The sequence below is a fragment of the Frieseomelitta varia genome, unplaced genomic scaffold, assembly GCF_011392965.1.
Source record: "Frieseomelitta varia isolate USP_RPSP 00005682 unplaced genomic scaffold, Fvar_1.2 scaffold_870, whole genome shotgun sequence".
Classification (NCBI taxonomy): Eukaryota; Metazoa; Arthropoda; class Insecta; order Hymenoptera; family Apidae; genus Frieseomelitta; species Frieseomelitta varia.
This window is the reverse complement of record NW_025110668.1, coordinates 119,992-144,301: the sequence shown is the minus strand read 5'-3', so window position 1 is coordinate 144,301 and position 24,310 is coordinate 119,992. Positions and strand designations below refer to the sequence as shown.

The following is a 24,310-nucleotide window of genomic DNA, read 5'->3' as shown; positions in this document are numbered from 1 at the left end:
ACTTGTTTGTCCACGTACACGCGTTGCTGTTAGATCGTACTAGATCGTTTACACAGAACGGTAACTGAATCGAGTCTCGGCTGCACGTCCATACGAATTGTTCGTGGGCAAAGGTTGACGTTCATTAGTAGGTTGAAATTGTTTGTAAGTACACACATACACATACACACACACACACACACACACACACGCGCGCAAGGGGTTGTTGGATAATGAGAACGGGAGAACGTAGAAAGCTGCGAAAGCACCGTGACCCAAGGCGATCGGGGAGGCTGCCTAGGAATGGCTGGCCTATGTAATTATACCTGGAACTAGAAGGTACGGTCCTTTCAGATCTTTCGCCTCTTTCGAGAGCAGAGCAGTGTTCGAATTTGGGCAACTGCTGCTGCGAGCGACGGAGGGCGCGTAGGCGTCCCTAGCGTCGCGACGCTCCTGTAAATCTGACGTCAACAACGCATGCAAACCACATGTACAGTTGAAATCTGAAAATGCCGAGCGTTTTGCACGCGTTTAGTGCGCGAGGTAAACTCTGGACGGTGCGTGGTGTCCGCCGGATATTTCCGACTACTGGGGTCACGTACCATTTACGTTTGTCCGATTCTTGTTGAACTTTGGCATATTAACGAGTGAACAAATAACAACAGGTAATTATTCAAAAATTGTAATGTAACGTTGTGCAAAGGGAAAGGTACAAACAAATAGAACTTAAACTAGGGAGATATGCTTGATTGAATTGGGATAATCGAGGGACCACTTGTCATTTAAGATCGTAAGATCGTAAAATGGTTGACACATTGAGGACGAAACATCTCATTTACGTATTTAAGTCTATTTCAATCAATTTCTACTTTTCAATATTGGAGCTCGTTTCATATTTTTTTTTTATCACATGTTCTGTTTTATGAAATATAAAAAACTGATTAACATCATTAATATAATAATAATAAAATATAAATATGATTGTACACGTATCTGTATATTTTTGGAATCTTTTTAAATTGTTGCTCAATGAGTTAACCAATCATATTCATTGTTCTCAAACGATATCGAATTATTTAACACGCAATGAAATTTTAACATGACAGACTTACTCTTCGAAGAGGAATGATTTCGACCTATCTCGGCCAACGATCTGATGATAGGTAGCCTGGACATGTTGTTGTCTTTGCGTCTCTCGTGTTGATGCCGGTGCCTCACCAGAAGAGCTTCCCTCACCTGTATGTTTCAAACAACTTTCTCATTCAAACTTCTGACCGAAAGCGTTTGATAAAACACGGGAAGAGAGTCACGACCCTCCGTCTATACCTTTTCCCTGGCTTCGATCGGCAGGGAGCCCTTGTTGATCATGTTGTCGAGAACCAGATCGGTGATTTGCTCCAAACTGGCCGCCTCCATGTCCAACATCACAGTTCCATTTAACAGCAGGCTCCTCAGCTCGAACAGAGCGTGTAACGAGAGAGTCGCTACGTGAGGTTTGCTCCACCTATTTCCACCCTCTTCCACGTCTTCCTCGAACTTGATCCACCTTGATGGAAAATGTCAAGATAAATATTATATGTGTCTGTCTCTGTCGAGGGTGAAGCGACGACTTCGTCTCATCGTCGAGAATAGAAGTCAAACAAGGAGTCGAAGATTACCTGGCCGTTTCCTTCCATTCCATCTCGTCGCCGTCCCTGACGAGCTCCTCCATTTCGGAGAAGAGAGGATGCGACTCGTGTGCATCGTCCCCGACTTCCTCGCCCAGGATGAACTGCACCCTCTGGGCTGGCGGTGTAACTGCAATTTCACACGCGTCTCGTAAAACACCGGTCTTTTTCACTTGGCAACAGGACAAACGGAACGTCTTGTATACATATACGTATATATATATATATGTATAATATATATAAAACAGAGAAAGAGGGTAAACGTCTGACAGAACGTCGCATGTCGAGATGCTTGACTGAACTACTTGCAACGTGGTTTAAAGTCGATTGAGATGACGTCGAGTGATCTTTGAATGGCTTCGAGTAATCATAGAGCGGTTGTCAAATGATTTTGAATTACTGAAACGTCGAGATTTAAAGTCTGGATAGAAATGAAGCTCAGTGATCTTTGAATGATCTCGAGTGATCTTGATTGGAACGATCTAGCCAAATGATTTGGAATTAATTTCATTTTCGAATTCAGATAACTTTGAAACGAACTTCAAGTGAATATCGCTATGAAATATAAATGACCTGTGCACGACCTCGAGATGATTATAAACTGAAATGAGATTGATACGGTGAAATGATTTCTGGATGGCACTGATCCTGACATGACCTTGAACCATCTTCGAATGACTATCGAATGGACTTTGAAACTTGTATTTTGTGAGCGCAGTGAACGATATCTTCAGCCAATTAAAGCGAATTGTTTGTAATAGAAAGAACGAAAGAATATTGTGCATACACCACGCTAAGTAACAAGAGAAAAAAATGTGAAACGTAGAACTCTGAAAAGGAAAGTGTTGAACAATTTGCCTCTGAAAGTGCGAGGCAGTCAAAGAGCAACTCGTTACTTTGATAAAAGTATGGTGGACCAAGTCGAGCAGTGCAGAATAACCAACGCAAGTAATGCGTGCATAATGACGCATGCACACGCTTAAAAAGAAGTGTCAGAAACGAAAAACACGTATGAAAACAGTAACATCTTTTCCTCAATTTTCTTTTTTTTTTTTTTTTTGAAATAATTGCAAGCTGTTCTATAGTGTGGCATGAGTGTCACATCGTAAAATATCTATCGAGACCATTCGTATGTCCGATTTGAAATACATGTTATAAGATGCATTTCCTTCCTTTCATCGTAAGAAAATTCAATGATGTTCGGTTCGCGGAATAATACGCACGACGTGAAGATAATCCGCAGTCGCGTCACGCTAATGAATGCAACGCTCTTTTATGTAACCGCAATAAACAATGCAGCGGCGAGATGTGAATCATTCGATCGTATACGAGAACGATTTCATCTGATAAATATTAATCTCCTTCGAGTTGGATCATACTACAACGCGAGGTATACAAGTTCTAATCGAACGTAATTATCCGCCAAATTGCTGTTGCTAGCCTTGACAAAATCCTATGGATAGAACTGCTCTTCGTCATTTCTTTAAACACATTGACTGCAACGCGATATTCTTGTTCCCAGATAGATATTTTTAAATAACTGAAATCTGTCTACCTATCATCGACGAAAAAATTTTAAACAATATGAATAACAATGAAAAATACTGTAGATTGTTTTAGAATTAAACCGGATGATATAGCTATTTCAGAATTTTTAAAATTTTGTATTTCAAAACTATCGGAACGACCGTCCTATTATTCTGTTAATAAATATTTCAGAATTTTAAAAATAATATCTCCGACGAGACGATTTTAAATTAACAATAAATCATTAATACCTGGATACCAGGAAATGAATGATTCGTCGTGCTTTTATTGTAACGCCGTTTTATTTTACAAAAATTCCGTTCGTATTTTCGCGTGGCAATCGCCCCCCGTGTTAAATTAAATCGCTGCCTCCTTTCTCCTCCATCACTTCTCTCATCAATTGGAGAAATATCGATTGGGTATCAAATGCTAAAATTTTAGGGGAACGACGTTGTTTTTTCGAGCCGTCGTGATCCTCACGTACGAATGGTCTCTTGACAAGTGTGTCCGTGAATACATAGAGAATTCTGTTACGTGTGTTGCAGCTTACGTATCATCTCGCCGTCGGGGTCGCAGATACTAGATAGTCGACTCCTTCGAGTCATCAGCAATTGTCCTGAAACGTCAACGATACACAACAATCATTGACGTTAGTCCGACGTGCAATGAAAAATTCCACCCGATTACTATTTTCGCATACGTCGGTGTTTCACGATGACCCGGCATTTTACATCGTGTAAAAAGCTTCCGCGCCATGGCTTCCTCGACCTCGCCACGTGGCCACCTCCTCGAATTAACGAGAAATTACCTTGCAGCTAGCTCGGTTGATATTCAGAGCCGAACGCCTGCGACGCAAATAGCTTCATCCCGGACGAAATTAAAAATGCCGATTGCAGGTCACACGGATGATGGAGCGGCGGGGAAGGAGACGCGAGTCGTTCACGTCAACGGAGATTAAACGACCGTGTCAGGCAAAAAAATCGTAGACTTATCCAATGAATACGTAGATAAATCTGTTTTTTATTTTTTTTTTATTTTTCGGGACGAGTGGATTAAGCTGTGGATCGTGGAACTGCGATCGTCACATTCGAGACGATTGCGCGTTTCTAGATCAATGATTCATTATTGTTGGACCACGGATGTATACGTGCAACTAAACGAACAAAGGAATCGAATCTAATTAGAGATTCGATTCAATCGCCTGTTGGAACAAGTGTCATACTTTGAATATTTTATACATTCTTTTATTATTATTATATGTCCCATGTTTTGCCTTCCGCTGAAGAGATAGAATCTAATCAAAGATTTGTTTCACTCATCGAATGTTATCGAATAAATGTTATATTTCAGACATTTTATGTATTTCTTTTTATAGATGTCTTTTATAGACATCTGACAGAGATTACATTTCTCTATTACAAAAATTTAAGACAAACGCCCGCTTTAGAAAGTCTACCTTTCTTTAGGTTTATACTACTATCAAAGCTAGGATAATTGGATTCTGTTCCCAGGTTGGCAAATCTCTTTAATGATTCTCAATTCCTGCTAAAGCCTAAATCGATTAGAATAATGCGTCCTATTTTTCAACTCGTAATTATCTAATTCATCTAAATTTAATTATTCGCCGTAGAAATCTATTGTCAACGTTTTCTCCTACGTATCCTTCTCGTAAGGACTGGCTGCGGTGTACCACCCGAGAGAAGGGTTGGAAAGCCCTTGTCGGGCCTCGATATCGGTCACCCTTTTGCATCCGATGTGCCAAAGGTAGGGTGAACAGCCGGAGAAGTCGTGACAAGTGGTTGGCTGGTTGCCACATACCGTTCAATAACGCCGCAAAGTGTAACATACCGTGGAACGTTTACACGGTCGTTTCTACGGTAGCTACTTGACGCGACGCCGCTAATGGAAACCATCCCGATAGTTCTCAAAGTGTTACGATCCGTTTGTTGGACGGGCGCGTACACCGTTCGAAAGAGTTTCAGCTCGTTTCAGCATCATTTGGCAGTCTCATTTCTCATTCGCGACAATGGCCGCGCGAACAACTTTTTCAGACGACGTTTCGGCCATCTTAACGCGAACGTTTCGGAGCCAAGAAGTTGCTGTGAAGTTTCCAGCTCTTCGTATCACCGCTTCGAGTGGCTTTCGTTCGTCGGCACACGAGTGGATCTCTTCGAAGCCGCACGAGAACGATTAACCGAGCACGGCGTAGAAAGCGTGGAGTACTACTTTAGCCTCGAAAATTCGTGACCTACAAAGGACATTTGTCTACCGTTTCTATTCGCGGTGGTTATCGATTACGCCGGAGAACGTCGGTTGCCCTTTACCCATTGGAAAACACACACACGCGTATATACATGTGTGTCGGAATCGGACCAGACGAGATTATATTGGTTCTCTCTCGGTTTCGAGACAGAGTGCGTTAACCGATCGATCGTTTTACCGAAACGACGGGCGTGGAATTCTACGAGTTAACCGACCACATAGGGGAAACGTTAGACGCGAGGGAAGGAAAGAAAGAAAAAAAAAAAAAAACAAGGCCAGCCCTTTTGCTCGATCCGATAAATAGACGATCCGGAACAATTGAGGTCTGCGACGCGGGATAAGATCGAACGTAGGGTGAAAAACAAACGAGGGTAGGTTGCCTACATATGTATGTGCGAAGCAGAAACGCGAGCAAAGGAGAAAGAACTTACTGGGCCTATCGTTGTCGACATTCTCCTTATCGGCACTGTACGTTTGACGTTGGGAATGATGGTGCTTGTGATGGCGACGGTGTCTCCTTTCGCCTGGCAGATGCACGCCCACATACACCGTGTGCGCTCTGTGACCTGGAAGCAGATGAAAGCAGGCTCGGCGTCAGTGGCTCTCGAATCGACGTGCCGCGACGTTCCTGTGATGATTATCGGTAATAAAAACATTCTATCGAACTCTCCCGGCAGAGAGAGAAATTCATTCGCGATCTTTTTTCCATCGGTCGAGGACACTCGAGGTGTCTCCCCTATGCACATGCATCTTTGACCGTCGACCGACACACCTTTGTCGTCAGGTTGCTTCTTTCGACACGACCCGACGTTTCTTAACCCTCGCTCGGCGGCTGCAGGGTCACTTTGACTCTGAATAATTCTCGTTTCGCTGTTTCTGAGCTGTAAGAAACGAACGTTCACGTTGCTACATTGAGCCAATGATTTACCGATGGTAAATGTAACGCAAAACGACACGTACGTTAGTAAGTTTACGCACAAATAAATATTAAATAATGCATGTGTATTATTATTTCTTATTAAATACTCATGTATGTAATAATGTTATTACTGTAACACAATTATACATCTATATGCGACATTGCACACGTATAATATTTATTACACGGAACGGCAAATTGTACGTAAAATTATGTTTATAATTATTTATTACATAATATTTTGAGCAATAATTTCCATCTTTCTAGCTCTTGTTACTAAGAATCAAATTGACCCGCATTCGAGAATCCAATCTGCGTTAGTCAACGTAAACAGCTACGAGTTCGCCGAGATAATCCGAATCGATTCGATCGTCTGTAGAATGTCGACGGTTCAAGATCGCAAGACCGGGACAGGTGACCTCGGGGGCCCGATGTTGAACGACATTGCTGAACGAAATAACGATTTTCGAAGCACCGGCAACGCGTTCTATGAGCAAACACCGAAGCCAGATCTGTGTAGATCAGTCCGGCTGACCTACGCGCGAACAGCAGCCATCGTCGGCCTGATTAAATCGTACAGGGGACGTAAAAGTGCGAAAAGTAACTTTAGAGGATCGACGAAAGCCTCTTTTCAGACGATGAGAATGAAAACGGAAGTGATATCGATACCTTCGTAGTCTTTTTCGGTGTAAGATTGATGAGTGATCCGAACACCGGGATCTTTCGGAGCCTCGTCGTCACCTGTCCCACCTGCGTGGGCCGCGCCACCTCCACCCGGCTGCATCCACGGTCTAAAAAAATAAATCGAACGCACAGGTGAAACCATCAAATGATTATGGTGATGAGGATTCTTGGCAAAATCATTCGGTGAAGTTTCTCGAGGGACAGACTGTTCGTTCCGATTACGGCAACGAACCCAAATTTCATCCCCTGGTCAGTCTCTATTGCTAAATAAATCTGTTGATGGCAAAAATTAAATGAATTCGTCGTTTATAGAGTTTTATTCTTTTGTGAGTTTGTTTAATATATAAATGATGTTTCAGTAACTCGTGCTGTCACTTAGTTGATTAGAATTGACAATTAACGTTCAAAAATGGTTTCGTGTCTAATTTGTATCATGTATTTACATCGCAAAGTAGGAAATTATCTTCGTAAAATCACTGAAAGCATTATTTTCATAATAAAACATGTTTTAAAAGATACAAAAGACGACTATGAAATTCTTTTAACATTTTTACTACTAGAACCGACGGGGAGACGAAATTGGGAACACTCTCTTCATCATTCAGTTGGAGAATACTTTCTTTCACATATCCATATATATATTTTTTATTTCATTTCTGAAATATGAATTGATCACGAAAATTGACAGAGTCTCTACTAAGAGTTCAAAGTGATTATATTAATTTCTTCAGACTGAAAAATTGATTTTGTCTTTGATGCGAAATTATCTCGCTGGGGAGATGAAATTTGGACACCTTACTCAGTAGTCTTGGTCCCTCGCGAACGATTTACCTTGGCCGGTCGCAATGGCAGCGACACGTTGGAAAAAAGAAATTTTCTGTCGGCTCGTTATCGAAGCGGAATCCGCGTGAACGCGATAACGACTCGTCGGTAGCACTGGCGGCGCTCGAATACACGACTCTTCGCGAGAGAGTGACCGATAACGTGTAAATCGTTCCCCCGAATTCTCATCTTTCAGCGACGTTCATGAAGGAGAAACGCGCGTGGGATTGCGAAATAATGCGGGCACGGCCGTCTGCCACGGCTGTTACCGGCGATGCACACGCGATTTTATAATAATTAAACTTCCTCGACGGGAAGTACGTTGTTCGTGTCGCCGCGCGAGCACGCACGCATCCTTTTTATCTTCTCGCTTATTTTTTATCGAATCTTTGCGCGTTACACTTTTCCACGAAATGTTTATCCTGCGTCAAACACGAAGACGTTCGGTCTAACCATCGAATAACACAGTGTTGCTCGAAAAACCGTAGACGTCGTGGCTTGCGAATTAAAAACCTCGAAATGTCAATGTTCGTGTATCGCGGATTTTATGTCAAATTAAATTAATCTTTTCTTTCTATATCTCCTCCTTTTCAACCATCTTTGTCTCATGATTTTCTTTTCGAGCATCTTCGACAAGCGTTACTTATTGAAATTAATGTTATTGTTGTAAATATTAAAGCATTATACTTGTTAATGTTCAACGTGAGAGAAACTTAAAATTTAAAGTGACAATTGAAATTTCGCAGGATCGCAATTCGCTTTTCCTTCGAAATTGAATCATAATCTTGTCCCACGAGTACGACTTTATAAGATAAGGGGTTAATTGAATTTTAATGCAACTATGCATCACGTTAGACAGCCTCAGCTATTTCACTTATTATATTACTTCCTCAGATTTATTCGTATCGTTCAGAACTTGCAATTTAGCCAATAATTTTTCTGACGAGTTAAACTTTTTTTCCAGCTCATTTAAAAATTGTTACTTAGAATAGTATTATTTCATGTTATTATTTTTAATACTAATATGGTCAGTGATTAATTTTTAATTTTTTTAAGAAAATCTAATAGATTCATAGGTGTATATAATTTCATAAAATCATATAAATAATTATAATTCGTTTGTTATAAGATACATCTATGTAAGAACAATAACATACAAATATATTTGTATTATAAATTGATTTTTATACTAATGTTTAAATTTAAAAATTGTACTTATAAATTTATCAATTCTGTTTCTCCTCTGTTCGTTGTGACATATTATATCATTACAAGCATTTTACTTTATAAGACACTCCACTGTAAGAGGTTGTATTCTTTCTGTTGCGTTATAAACGTTTCCCTATTTTTCACATAAATTTCTCTGATACAAGTCTTACACTTCAATCATCAATAATTCTAATTCTGTTTACTTCTTTCTTCCCCACAGACATGAAATAAATGAGGAAACGCAGACTCACGAGAGATCATTCCTGTCAGATCGTTCCTCAGGGTTCATACTTGGTCGCGTTTTTTAATTATGTACGTATTACGAGAAGCTGCGTTGATAATAGTGCTCGACCACGCATTTGCGAAACAATGAGAGGGAGTTCCATGCATTTCTGCCACATGCGATCCACTTTACTTGCCTCTCGTGTTTCGTGTTCACACTGCGACGTGTGATTTTCGTGATGGTAGGTGAAAACGCGTGACATCCGGTGTTCCTTAAAGGAACTCTTGTTATCGAGCTGACGACACTTGTTAACGAGCCGAAGTAAAAAAAAAAAAAATCGCATATCATTAGCTGTCACGTAAATTTTAACGTAGGCAATAATTGAATGGTGAATTGCTAATAGCTGTCACGCGATGTGTATAATCGACACGTGCGATTACAGGCGCAGGCTTGATTGTTATTTCCGGAGCAGGTTCGCCGGGTTTGTGTCGCGCAGATGTATCTCATAAAATCGCGGCTCCTCTAGCCGTGTGGATTCTGTGTTTGCTATGCCAAACCAGTTAATGGTGATAACTGTAACAGAGATGATGATACTGGAGAAAAAAAAAAAAATATTAAACGAGAATTTATAAACGTTACAGACAAAAAAACTTAACAATCCATCCTGCACGACATTTCTACACAATTTCGGTTTTACGATGGAAAAGTCGTTCGACGGCCAGATCGCGCACGTTTATATCGTTTTACATTTTTATGAATATAAAAGAATTCGCTTCATCTGCTACGTATTTTACATATTTTTGCACGTTGTATTTTTAGGTCATAAACGCACATTTCATACGTATTTTTCCATCTGTTGATCACTTATTTTCCATTTTTTTTCTCGTGTATCGAGGAAAAGTAATAAATCGCTTTAATGTCGTTGTAAAAATAACGAGGAAATTCATTTGTGAGCAACGGATGCAACGGCTAAAAGGCTATTAAAAAGCACGTGAGGACGTATACATGTTACAACAGTTGGTCGCGAAAGAACATAGTGCAGAAATGCAATCGATTATTCCATATTTACCATGTGCATTTTATGTGTGTTTTAGTACTAGTCCAATAAACGATATTCTCGAATGGAAAAGTTGAGTTCTCGGGGAAAATAAGTTGAAGCATATAATTGAGTTCGAGGAACGTAGCAATTTAAGTTTTATCATAAATTGCTCAATTTGAAAATGTTTCATCACGGAGAATGAAAGAAACGCAGAATAAACGTGAATGCCCAAAATTTTACTAATTATACTATACAAGAGAGTTGCCAATCTCTGCTTGTTAGGATAAATAAATCTGCATGAATTTTAATAGTTCAGTAACAAATAAACTGTGGATTTTAATAAATCGTAAATTTGTAGGAAATTTTAGAAATTACATAAATTATACAAATGCGAGAAATGATATAAAATATTAAAAATTCTGTATTCTAAGTTTCTATAACATCTCGTATATTAATATTTTCTATTGAATGTTTTTATTTTTTCAATCGTATCGTGAGTTAATATGAGTTAGCACAGAAATCCTCAGTCTAAGTATTACGCGGTTATGAATCACTCGGTCATCGCAAAACTCCGTGACATTTTCCAACATATGTATGTAAATACGATAAAACGATTATCGCGGACGCAAGTTGCATTTAAATACAATCGTCAAACGAAGATACGCAATTAACTATTCGCAACCGGTTTCTCTGCTCGTTTGCCTGATTAAATTACCTCAAAACACGAGTATACAATGGCTCACGAAAGTATTCGAACCATAGACATTTTGAAATTTCATTATTTCATATATTTAGAAAAAAAAAAAAAAAAAAAAAATGGATGTAACCACTTTAAACATATAACAAGTTAAAAATGCTTTCATTGAANTTTTTTTTGTACGCATGAATCTATATACCTAAATAGGAACATAACAAATATTTAAAAACCCTCTACGCTATTTAAAATTCATGAAAAATTGCTTGTCGAACCTTTGGACTTTTCGCGGTAATTTTAATGACACTTTACCCGATTTAATGCCTAACCGATTTGAATAATATTCCGCTCCGTGCAAAGTATATTTGGATAAATAAATATTCTGCGTTATATAACATTCTAATACATATGGAACATGGAATATCAATTTCTATTCAATTGTATTTTAACATCCTATCCAACTTCGATTAAATTTTCAATCACAAACGTGACAAAACTATCTTTCGAACGTGATTGTTAATATTCTTCCAACGAGGGAACACGCAGCCAAGATGAAAGAACGACAAAGAGCAAATATTGTGAAAATCAATTGCGCGCTTTATTATTTCAAAGGATCGTTTGGAAACAATAAAGCGATTAACAAAGAAATGCGCGTTGGAGAAGTATCTAATCACGCGGTCGAACGATAAATCCACTCGTTGGTAAATCATGCGATTCTTGCACGAATTGCGGGAAACTTGCGGCTGGTGATCTACGCGATCACGACCACGTGACAAACACTGAAAGCACGTGCTTCGCATCAATTACGGTACGAAACCAAGCGAACAGCGTCCGGGGAAGGAATTCCACGCAAAGTGACTCGCTTCTTTTCGAATACAGAGACACGCTATACGTGCGTATGTGTGTATGTCGCCGCGCGAGGTTTCGCAACCGCGAAGAAAGAGATGCAGAAAAATAGACAACGGAACGTGTTGGACGTTCCAGCTGGAAGCAAAGTGAGAAAAATGAAACGTGTCATCGTGTTAATCGGCTCGGATACGGCGGAAAAGAGAATCCAGAACGATACTGAAACACAATTGCCACGGTGCAACACGTGTAACGTAATTGACACCGCGAGGGCAACATGGTTGACACCGATCTAAGGAATAAACGGAAATGCTATAGTATTTCGTACAATTTAATTCTACTCGGTAATACGACGTTTTCCTTCTTCTCGCGCGATGTTAAATAAATCAATGGAAAGTCCAGATCGTAGATCTTCAATTTGGAGATCAAACTCTGATCAATTGAATTTCAGAAACGAACGACTCGTCGATTTTATTTTCACCGATTTCGTTTGATCGAATTATAATATCAATATTTAAACGAATTTGAACATTCGTCACACTAATCGGCAGTGGTGTTCGTAAAACAAATGTAAAGTGAAGAAATTATTTCAAAGAAGAAAATAGTACCGAGTACGAGGATAAAGCGGACCGACGATTGATAGGAATTGTCTCGAGTTAAATTGCTTGGTGTCTCGATGAGGAATCTCGGATGAGTCAGTGTGGCACGCGTTGAGCAACTTTTAGACCAGCTAAGTATACGAAATGTAAGAGAGAACCGAGGATTACAACACGTTTATTACTTAGAAGTTTTGCTTATATGCGCGTCTGACCTCATCTTTGGCATCTGCGCGACAAGAATCCTGGAAAATATGTATGTTGTGCAAAGCGCAGCCGAAAAAGACACAGAGAGAGAAAACGAATGTATTACGAAATCGGAGTAGGACGAACGAAAGTGTCACCCTCGAAGACTTCGATTGTCGTTGAAATCATCGTTAAACAAAGGCAAATTTCAAATTAATAAATAAACAAAAATATTCGAAAATTGTCAGAAGAAACTAATTAAAAATAGACTAGGTACTAATATATATACATTTGTATATATGAAACATAGATTATATTATTATACATTATATATATTTTTGCATACGAAAGAAAGATATATTAAGTATCATATTAACTACAGCTTTCATTTTTATAGTAGGAACAGAAATTATTAATAGCTGTAAATATCGGTTTGACCGTAAAAATCGTTAAATTTTTCTAGATTGTACATGTATATGTATGTATGTATGTATATGTAATGATTATATAAGTATATTAACTACAGCTTTCATTTTAATAGTAGGAGAAAAAACTATTAATAGTTGTAAATATCGGTTTGACAAGAAAAATAATTAAATTTTATAACGAAACCACTAAACTATATGATAAATATATGATAAATAATGAAAAATACTAATGAAAAATATATGATAAATATATGATAAATCTTGTAAACTTTTAGAGACGTTTTAACAAAGAAATTCCTGAAATTTACAAACTACTAGAGATATACAAGAATATATGAAAATTCCAAAGTTATGTAACTAAAGTTTAAAGAGTAAATCTCTACCGAAAACATCCATCACTTCAATTCACGACCTTTGACATAACCAACCTCCGAGTTATATGACAAACGTAACATTTCGCAGGATTAAATGCACCCAGACGTTGTTTAATCCTCGCCGATGGAACAGAACGAAGCAAAACGAAGAATTTACTTACTCGACTCTCGACGTCCGCTCAATTACACTAAATTTCTCGAGAAAAGGACCGTTGCCAAAGGTTTTCGCAAATAATGCATCAGGCATTGCGTTCATGAATTCAACGAAAGAAAGTATTGCGAGGACGTGGCGGCGGATGACGACGATAATGGCAAATCGCCTTGGCGACCCGATCGGTAAATCCTTGTCGCCACGATGTCTGCAACGGCGGAAGATAGCCACCACCTCCTCGGGCAATCTTATTACTCATCGTTAGAACAAACCGAGAGTACCTCGGTCAAATAAAGCGAGAAAAACGTTGGCAATAATAACGTGCTCGACAGAGACAGACACGCATTGGTACGTACAGTACAGTTCATAAGTATTCGAACAGTTTGATCGGTTGACGGTTATTGGATTGTTAGAATTGGAAAATTCTGTCGTTTTCTTTTCATCTTTCATTCCTTTCACCTCAATGTGCTTTTATTCTTTAGAAAAAATATTGTGGATCTACGGGAAGGCCAAAAATCACTTCCTACTAAATCTGTAATTTGCGAACGCTCTGGTGGTCAAAAGTCATTAAGTTTGAACTTGAATTTAATGTAAAATTAATAAAATTAGTTTTATTCTTATATTTTGATGTTGATCCACTACTGTGTGGACGCGCACAGTACAAGTACAGTACAGTTTAAACCACTTGCGCTGATTGCGGACCATAACGAGTGACCAAACCGTATACAATAATTCGTCGCTTTCTTTTTAAACTCGTCGGTATTATATGATATCACTGGACAGAAATTATTGAGAATTAATAAATTTATTATTTGTTTCGGGTTATACTTAAATACACTTAAAATTGAGAAAAATATTGCAATTTTGGAAACACAAAGTTCTCGACGTGCGTGGCACGTCATTCCAGCGCAAGAGATTAATAAATTAGTGGAACAAGTATGCATCAGATCGAAACGTCGGGAAATTTTATCGTTCTTCTTTTTTTTTTTTAATCTATTTAGCGAAAATACTACAAAACTGTTTTAAATATGCAAACCAAATGCTTTTAAATCTTACGTTAGTCGATATATATATTTCTGCAAAAATGATCGAAGCTTCAGACATGCACATACGCTCATTTAATACTTGACTGTTGAAGTTTAAAATTACGTATCGTGCAATAATTTTCTAATACCTATGTCAACATTTCTCGTTCAATCGCAAGAACTACGTGATCCCGTCCGAAAAATGCGGCAACGATAATGTGTATCATTCGGAAGCGATAAGAGCGTTAAGCGCGATAAGAGTGAAAACGCAGTCTGGAAAGTATACAGACGTTGTGTATTTTTCGAAAGATACGTGTTCTTCGACACTTTTTCGCTGCAACTGTACGATTACGCTGCGCATTATAATTACACGTGTAAGCCGAGTCTATATACGTTGAGTGGCTGTTACTTTGTCGTGAAAAAAGTCTATGGAAGTGAGCGATATTTAGTCACGATGATCATATATTTAAAAAAAAAAAAAAAAAAAAAAATGGATGTAACCACTTTAAACATATAACAAGTTAAAAATGCTTTCATTGAATATGGAAGCTCGTCTGTGTAATGGATTGTGATTGTTTAAATAATTTTGTAATCTCTGCGAGATATAATTTTCTTTTCATACCTGACCAATATAATTGTATGGTTAATATACTTTTCTGATCATGTACAATACGTGAAAACTTTGTATCGAGGAAGTGCATTTACGCGAAATGGCAGGGGATTGTGAGAATTTTCACGAGCGAAATTTCGGTCAAATCTAGTACAATCGAGGAAGCTTCTTCTAATCGAGGCCGATTGGCGGAATGTCAAGATCGCGACAAATGTCGAACCGGTCAGCCGAGGATTACCAGCCGTCAAGTAGATAATTACACTATGATTATCAACGTTCCGCCTGTGTGTATGTATATATATATACATGTAGTTTTACATAATGGTCGGCCCTCTCGTTTGTCGCTTCAACAAAAGGAGAGTGGCATAATAAACGAGGGAAGCACACGATAATTGTTTAATTGTTGGAGGTCAACCCGGTATCCGTTGATATGAAAAGACGAGATATATATTCCCCAGACATCACGCCTTTTCTTCTCGTTTGTATAGGAATGTTAATGTATAGGAACATTTTATTAAATTGTGTTACGTGAAATACTTTGATAGTTTATCAACTTGTAGCGAGGTTCAACTGTCACGATTATATTAATCGAAACGATTAAATTAATTTCTATACATGTATATAGATATCTATTTAATATGAGTGTATATGGACATCAATTATTTAGAGCCACGCAAAATGAATACTTTAATACTTTGCTACTCGTACTATTCCATTCCAGTGTCTCCAACGAATATCTTTTATCGAAATTTCCACTACTAAAACATTTTCACCCCATGCTCCACATATCTAATATCCTATGTCTCGTATTCGATATCACTAATCCTCATTCCTTGAGCCACTTTCCACATTTTTACTCCATATCACGCGCAACTTCGATCGTTCGACTTCGAGAAAGCTAACTGGCAATTAATCGATGCATGCGACAATTTCGAAAGAATATCTGAATGAAACGGGCACGATACTCGAATAGATATATACATTAAAAATTTAGATTAATAGTCTGTTATATATATAATAACGTATTAAATTTAAATTAAAAATTATAATGTGCTAAAAAACGCGACGAAATTCACGACGATCGCTGAACAGCGGAAAGTGCATTAACGAGCGTCAACAACGTCAAATGAAAAAGTCCTTGTGATACGGCAAATATTTTTTTTTCTTCCGATTCATCTGCGACAAAGTTGTGCCGCTCGCACGAACACCGGTCGTGTATAATTGAAACGTAAAAGTATAACGATCGAAATAATTGCTCGTTACGAAGAATCGTCTGAACGACCGAGCCGGTTATGAGTCGGCTCGATTCGTGGGACGCGCGGAGAATCACGATTGATAGAGACTTCTTTGCCAAGAATAGAAACGATCTCTAGAATTCCGATTAATTTTTAAACTGAAATTCGAAAAACAAATCTACGTATATACTATCGGCCAAAAGTTCTGCGTACGAAATATGTGGATCCTCTAATATCAGTAGACATACTTCTGGTATCGATAGTGATTCCCTTGTATAGAGTATATATTTAATACATCTACCATTATTGGCATAGCACAGCCAAGAAATATGCAAGAAAAATAAAAAACTGAAAGATACTATAATTTTTTTAACTGTACAGTCTTTTAACTAAAAATCAGAAAAATCTTAACTTAATAACTTAATTCAAGTTATTATAGTCAGTTCAAAGATGATCAAAATGATTATAGTCATTTATATAATCCTAATTCGAGAGGAGTAAAACTTGTACAAGCTCGTATATGCAAATTGCGATGAAAGTTATGTAAATTGTAATTCTCAATGAAATATTGCATTTGATATTATATTTTCTTTATCAGCCATCGTTCATATTAAAAGGTTTGCTTATAGTCGTTAAAATTAAAATTTGGTGGCATATTTCATCTCATTAAAAATTTAGATTAACAGTCTGTTATATATAATAATGTATTAAATTTAAATTAAAAATCATGTATAATGTGTTAAAATAACGTATTAAAAATTTGGATTTTTTTTAAATCCATTTTCATGTAAATTTGTATATACAAATATAGATCTTCAAGATGGACTGTGTCCAATAAAAAGAAACGTGTCAGATGTTTTATCATCCATAGGAATTTTAATAAAATGTACTGATCCAATATGTTCCTTTGAAAATACATGTAATACAAGTGCAATAAAAGTGTAACCGGTATTATACTGTACTATACGTAGTAATAAAGAAGTCGTAGAAAATCTCTTTACTGTAGATAGCGTTGCTTGCAACGACCATAGCTGGATGACTAGGTCGTTGGAACAACTTCATCGCGGAAAAGCAACGACGCGCTTTAACATTAAAATTATTTTCGCGCGTTGGCGAGTTACGATGAAAATTTCGCAACGTAGCGTGTTAACGCGCATCATTTCCAAGATTACTGTAATGCGCAAGGTGAAGTCGTCTAAGATTTTAAACTTGGGAACATGCTTCTTGCTTCATTATCGCGGGGTATCGTCGAGGTATCACTTCGAAATCATCGCGGTATCAACGATATCAAATCACTTATCATCTTGACAGTTTGTTTTCTTTTATAGTTTAATATTACCATCTTATATATGACGCACGTTCTCACGAAAATATTTGAACTTTCTGCGAATACATTACGTGCATTACACAAAACACTTTGACATTTTATTAACACGAGATTGCAAGATATATGACATATATTTGTTATTACAAGATATTTAATATGAATATGTATTTTGCAAAATTATTTGAACAACTACAACTGCAAGCATGTTTATTACTATTCTATTTATTTTTTGAATATATTATATGTGTGTTATATGAAACACTGACATCGACATTTTTTTATTACCACTGTAGTAAGATCCGACTGTCCTAATTATATTGGTGAAGTTCAAAATGAAAAAGATTATAAGTACATATGTTTTATACTAATTTTTAAATAAATATATAGAAATTCACTAAAGTAGATTATCAAAGCAATTTAAACAATTACAATCCATCATATAAAACATTCAAAAGCGAGTCAGCGTAAGTTATTTTTAAAAATAACTTATAAAAATCTCCTGTGTTACCTTTCGATTCTTTTGTCATCAAAATCTTCAGTCAGAGGAACTGTTTGATTATGATATCGTAATAATTATATTACAGCAATTAAAATTACCTCGACAATCGTCTTTAACATTTAACTCATGTAAGTACACTTCATTCATGTAAGTACCTAATTGTCTGAGGGAGCTTCCTCTTTCATTATCGCAGAGTATACACTTTGATACCATCGCGTTCTCAATATCAACGATGTCGAGTCACTTATCGTCTAGACAATCTATTTTCTTAATTTTCTTCTGTTGTTTTGCGTTCTTTTATTGATATTGGCATATTTCTTCAGTGTGAAATCGCGCGTCACGCCGTTTCAATTTTACGACGGCGAGACTCACTTTTATTTACCGTACGAAATTTAATGAATTTCCAATGCTGTTCGCGTCTGAGCACAGACAGACGAACACCGGCTTCCGCCATTTCGCCGAAAATTCGATGTAGAGTGACACCAGAGTCGAATGGAATGAAAAATGGGTCACCGATAACGCTGTCAACAAATAAACCAATGTTCCCGATGCTCAACGATTCCATTTTAACGCGGTATCGAGCGGACGAGCTGTTTGAATCAGGCATAATTTGAACGAAACGAAACCAGTGAAAATTGCGCCACGGAACGACAGACGAGCGCTGTTGCTCAACGTTGATAAAACGTGGAAATTTCGTTCGGGCGATAAACAGGAAAACGGTATTTAAACGATAACTTTAAAAATAACTTTAAACACACGTTGATAAGGATTCGATCCATTGTGTTGAGTAACATGATTATTAAAGTTGAAACACCGTTGAAAGCCAGCTGACGTTTAAAAGGAAGGGAAAATATTACACCAGCACTGAAAAAGAACGTTCTTTTACTTCTCGTCTTTTATTTGAAAAAACCTAGCAAGATAAGACAGTGTCGTACAGTGTCTCGATGAATGGACGAAAATTAAAAATTCAAAGTGTAATCTTACGGCTTCAATAGCGAAACGTAGTTTGCGATATTACCAATGACCTTTAACCGAGTATGTCAATTTGTTAGAATTAGAATTTACGGAACAAATCGATGCATTTCTCCAAACACGTGCCATTGGCAGACGATTTGTAACTTTGATTCGATTCTCACGAAATGTGTTCACTGATTGATATTTATTTAATGATATGTCTATACGAATTTTGTCCCACAGATGTGCGTGACAGATGACAAGTCAGTGGGAAAGAATCGATTCGATTCGACGATCCTCGGAATCGTTAGGAATTTGCATCGTGCTCGAATTCCTTGCCAATTAAATCAAGGACAAACGTGGTTACCTCAAATTGTACAGTTCGTGCCTGGGAGTGTTCGAATTCATGGTCCGGCGTTTCCTCCTCCGAAAATATATGCTCGAAATTTGGAAGCTAGGGCGACGCTGATATCGAAGCCGGTCGAGACGTTGCAGACGATGAGATCGGTCAGACGAGGATCCTCATGGCCGAATTCGATTAGCAGGGAAATAGAAACGTGGGCGTGATGCACACGCTGGTGATACACGCTTTGGTACGGTGGTACGTTGGCACGCTGACACGCTGGCTGCTAGACAGACAGCGTAATCGCGGTCCGTGCCGGTTAATCGCACTCGCGCGTCCACTCTCACACTCGTAGCTTCTATGGACGTTTACGAACGTCTAAACGGCACGATGATCGCCGATCGACTGTTTACCATCGGCTGACACCGGTGTGTGTTTGTGTTCCAAAGGCTAAAGGCTTTCCACTCGCGATGATCGGCGACAGTCGTGGAACATGAATCAGCCGACGCTGACGAGTCGAACACTGACGAGATAATGCTCCGACATCGTGTGCTTTTCGAAAGATCGTTGTTCGAACGTGTATGAACTTTGTTATCGTGACTCGGGAATTTTTCTAATCTTGCCTCGTAGTTTTTCTAATCTCACGTCGGTTTGCAATTCTTTCGGATGTTTTAGACGTAATTCTGCGTGTGCCACGACTTACAACAAACTTACAACTTCCTTGTTGATCTTCTCACGCGATTTCTGCTCGCATATTTTTACAATTTCAACTCGTGACTTTCCTAGATTTTCCAGAATATATTAAAACTCGCCAATTTCTCAACCTTCGTCTCGCAATCTACACCGACTCGAGAGACTTTAAAAGTCACGACTTCCCCACGACTTCACGGATTTTCCGAGCGATTACTTTCCCTCCCCCGCGATCGGCAAACTCCTCTTCTCTTCTCGTTTCAAGCCGCGTCCACGAGATCGATGGGCGACATTTCAAAAGAAAATCGAGCGTGCGAGCACGGCCACGCGTGCCAAGTGTAAATAGACGCAATCAATTCTCGGGTAATCCGCAAACGTTTACGCTGAGAAATTGATATCGCCGTTGTCTGTTTGCCCGCTCTTCGCAGCAGCTCGCTAAACTTCTGTTCAAACAGCCAATTTTTCAGTTTGCTTTTTTCATTATAGCCGGCGGACTGGCTCGAGGCGGCGAACGGTGATATCATCGCCAAACGATCATAGGTCAGACCGCGTGTCGCAATTATTTACGCGACGATCGTTAGAAACTTATCGTCGCGTTGACCTCGCGATCTCCGAACATCGATGGAAACCGCTCGAAGCCAGCTAGTCAACTAGTTACGCAGTCAAGATTTTCACATGATTGAGAACAGGTGACAGGTTGGCCAAGAGGTGGGAAAACACGAATGCGGTGCATCAACAGCGAACTGCTTGGCCTTTCGCTCGTTATCAATCGACGATAATGATCGGCAGAAATAACACGGTTCGATAGTCGATCGCTCGCGGAAAATTACACGAAATATTTACACGCGACTTTGTCGTCGAATTTTCGTTTCATTTCTTTATGGACAGTTCTTTGACAAATTTTTTAATTATAAGTCGACAGTTGATCAAGTCTTAGTTCTTAATCGTTTAATTTTCGTACGAGTGGTTCTTCTGTTTCATGATAGTCCTTTGGTGGTTCTTGATTTGACAATGAATTGATAATTAACTTGTAAGTTTTAATTGCACAAGCATTTACGTGCGTGTTTGCCTTGCTCGATGCTAGTTTTTTTTGATTGATGATAAATCGATGGTTGATTTGTCGCATTTTCGCACGAACAGTTCTTTAGGAATCTTTGATTGATGGTAAATTAATAGTCGATTGGTGTTTTTCCATCGTTGCATTTCCAGACAACGACAGTTCCTGACTGATGATAAATTGCTGATTCATAGTCATTGAATTTTCCTGTGTTTTCAGCAGTTCTTTGGTAATGTTTGTCGATGATAAACTGATTGTTTATTCTTAGTCATTAGATTTTTAGATAGTTCTTGCCTTGATGGCGGTTCTTTAGTACTTCTTAATTGATAACAAATTGGTCGTAGTTCCTAATCGTTCCCTGATAATTTTTGTTTGATGATAATCTGACAAATTAATACTTTTCAGCTGACATTATCAAAAACGTTTATCTTTGGACACGCATCCATTGTACCTATCATTCAAAGTGATTATTTGCTTTGATCTGTGATTAACGCCTAATTTGCGAGAAAGAACATTAATCGCATCAAACTGGAAGCAAATAACTTTGATAAGAAGACACCTGATAAAACACATTATCTTTACGCGTCGTTTGTTCGGTTTTGGCGACGAGTTTGTCAACTATTCGACGTTTCGTTTGATTTCGCATTCCCTTTACGCTCGTGTCGATGAAAACTCGGTCTCGCTAACTCTCGATGATTCACACGACTTCTCCAAATAAGAAGTTGCTTCAATTTGTTCGAGGGAAAAGAAGGGATCTTCAGGATACTCACCTTCTAATTCGCTGGAAGACTCGAACGCCGTTTGATCACACTTGTGTAACTGTTTCTCCTTTGCAACGCGATCGCGTTCTATCAGGCAATCTGCATCACCGCGCGAAAACTCGCACGTCGGCGCACTGATCCGGACACCTTGGCGATTTTGACCGCTAAACCACCGGACCCACCGATACCCACGATCAGCACGTCATTTCACGTTCTCCATGGATACAACGGCGCACGCTGAAAGCAGAAAAAGCAGAAACGCGGCCGATCTGTCACGAGTTCCTTTTGTCGTTCACGCGTCGACACGCGAGATGAAAAGATCGAAAGCAAGCTGAACGAAAGGGTTTTCGAGAAGCGAGACTCGTCAGCAATTTACGCCCCTCCCTTGCCTTTCCGATATCACCATCTTGCCGTTTCGGGATCGAAATACAAAGCGATCGACTGCCTCGCCCTTTCTCTGTCTCTCTCTCTCTCTCTCTCTTTCTCTCTCTCTCTCTTTTCATCCAGATGACATTATTCTTTGAGCAACTTTTTCTTATGGGCAAGAGAAATTTGTAAATATACTTGCAACATTGAGAGAAAAAAGTAAGAAGAAGGTTTGGTGTCTGGTGAGATTGGTCAAAAGGGAAAGTCGTTCAATTTGTTTCTCAGCTGCTATCCGCGAACAACGATCCAAGCATCGACCCTCATACTGTTCGCACTTGAACGAGTAAATAAAACGATTCCATTTTCACCGTATTCCCGTTTCTTCTGTCAAACTTTCTCATTCGGTGAAAAAAGAACGAGGCGATAACGAGGCGAACGAGAGCGTCCCGGCGACATTGTTTGCAAGAGAGGCAGCCGAGTGGCGAATCCGTTTGGCGGAGAGTCGGTGGTGACAGGTGTCAGGCCGATTAGAAGGAGAGGCAAGGGTCAAACGCCGAGCGAGTCTCTTTCTCGAGAATTGGTTTAAGACCTCGGAGATTCCCTCGGGATCGCAGTCGAGTGTCATGTTTGTACGGCCACGGACGAAGAGGAGAGCGAATGGGAATCCTTGGCGGGGGCAGCAAGCTCGAATTGACGATAATTGGAAGCAAAGGGAAGATCGAGTGGCTGGAGTACGCGAGAGTACGTTGCTTGCGTAGTCGTTGAACCCTGTGCTGTGTGCTGGCTGCTCACTGTGTGCAAAGGCTCGAGCGAGGAACGTGCGGCGCGTATCCGCGGCGCGAGCATACTGCTACTCGCAAACGGTGGAGGCAGCTTCACCCTCTTCGGTATTGATCCACGTGGCCAGCTCGACTCTTTCCGCCACCAGCCCCACCGCCTCTTCGCGACCGTCCACCGATGGCTACCGATCCATCTACTCCAAACTGTTCATCCCCCTTTTTTTTCCCTTCTTTCTCGTTGCTTTGCCTTTCTTCTACCGTTCGACCACCATCATTGCTTCTGAATAGAAGTCACCGCTTACGTACGTGTACCAAACGTGTACCATGCGAAACGTGTATGAAGGAATTGACGTTCCACGTTCTCACGCACGACTTTTCATATTTTATCGTTTTTATATATTGTATACGTGCCTTTTAAAATAGTATGTGTAGTATATGTACGTCTTTCAGTTCGGGGAATCCGCGAATGTTACAGGTGGATGGCGTTTATTGTGACGAAGACTTTGTTGACTTGATGAACCATGTTCCTGTTCTGCTTCTTGAGCATGCTCGTCCGACGCGAACGCAATGTTTGAAAATCGTGTATAGGGAAACAAGAATATGCTTCTTCATTCAGCGGCTATAATCAATTAATCAATTTTTTTGTTCTTTTATAAATAAGTGAAATTGTGGTTATCAATTCCGATAATAATTGACAATTGTCGGTTTCGTAATCGTGCATCGACGAAGCACGATATGTGAATACATGAACGTATATTTTACAAGTTGCGCTATGATACAGCAGATATATTGTATATATTCTATTTACTCGAATTAATGATCCTTAAATATTCGTTTGATATTTTTGTTATGGTGAATGCGTCAAAGACTTCTGATTGAGTGAGGCATGTTGCTACTTGCGAAGAAGGACAAACGAATTCATTTAAAGGATCCTTCGTCGTCGTAATTCCTTTTCTTCTGTAGTCGAAAGGGGAAAAATGAATAAAAATTGCGAAACTGAATTTGTGCTGCTGCGAAAGCAAAGTGAAAGTACGATCGTTCCTCCCTCAGCGTAGGGT

At 39.0% G+C, this 24,310-nt stretch overlaps 1 protein-coding gene across 12 annotated transcripts in view; it reads right to left on the bottom strand.

Moving 5' to 3' along the window:
• LOC122536768 (sodium bicarbonate cotransporter 3) overlaps positions 1-23,315 on the bottom strand; it is a 37,386-nt gene extending 14,071 nt beyond the window's left edge. The window contains exons 1-9 of one of the 12 annotated variants that reach the window (XM_043669425.1): positions 23,063-23,315; positions 22,117-22,344; positions 7,024-7,145; positions 5,867-6,001; positions 3,724-3,789; positions 1,638-1,776; positions 1,306-1,525; positions 1,092-1,215; positions 306-482 (exon numbers count right to left, since the gene is read on the bottom strand). In XM_043669425.1, the coding sequence (XP_043525360.1) occupies positions 306-482; positions 1,092-1,215; positions 1,306-1,525; positions 1,638-1,776; positions 3,724-3,789; positions 5,867-6,001; positions 7,024-7,138 (976 nt within the window). In that variant the 5' untranslated portion in view covers positions 7,139-7,145; positions 22,117-22,344; positions 23,063-23,315. Of the gene's footprint in view, positions 1-305; positions 483-1,091; positions 1,216-1,305; positions 1,526-1,637; positions 1,777-3,723; positions 3,790-5,866; positions 6,002-7,023; positions 7,146-7,869; positions 8,023-19,623; positions 20,258-22,116; positions 22,345-23,062 lie in introns of those variants that run through there. The other 11 variants (XR_006308469.1, XM_043669432.1, XM_043669433.1 and 8 more) reach the window with 11 other exon arrangements.
• Between the last annotated feature and the right edge of the window lie 995 nt (positions 23,316-24,310).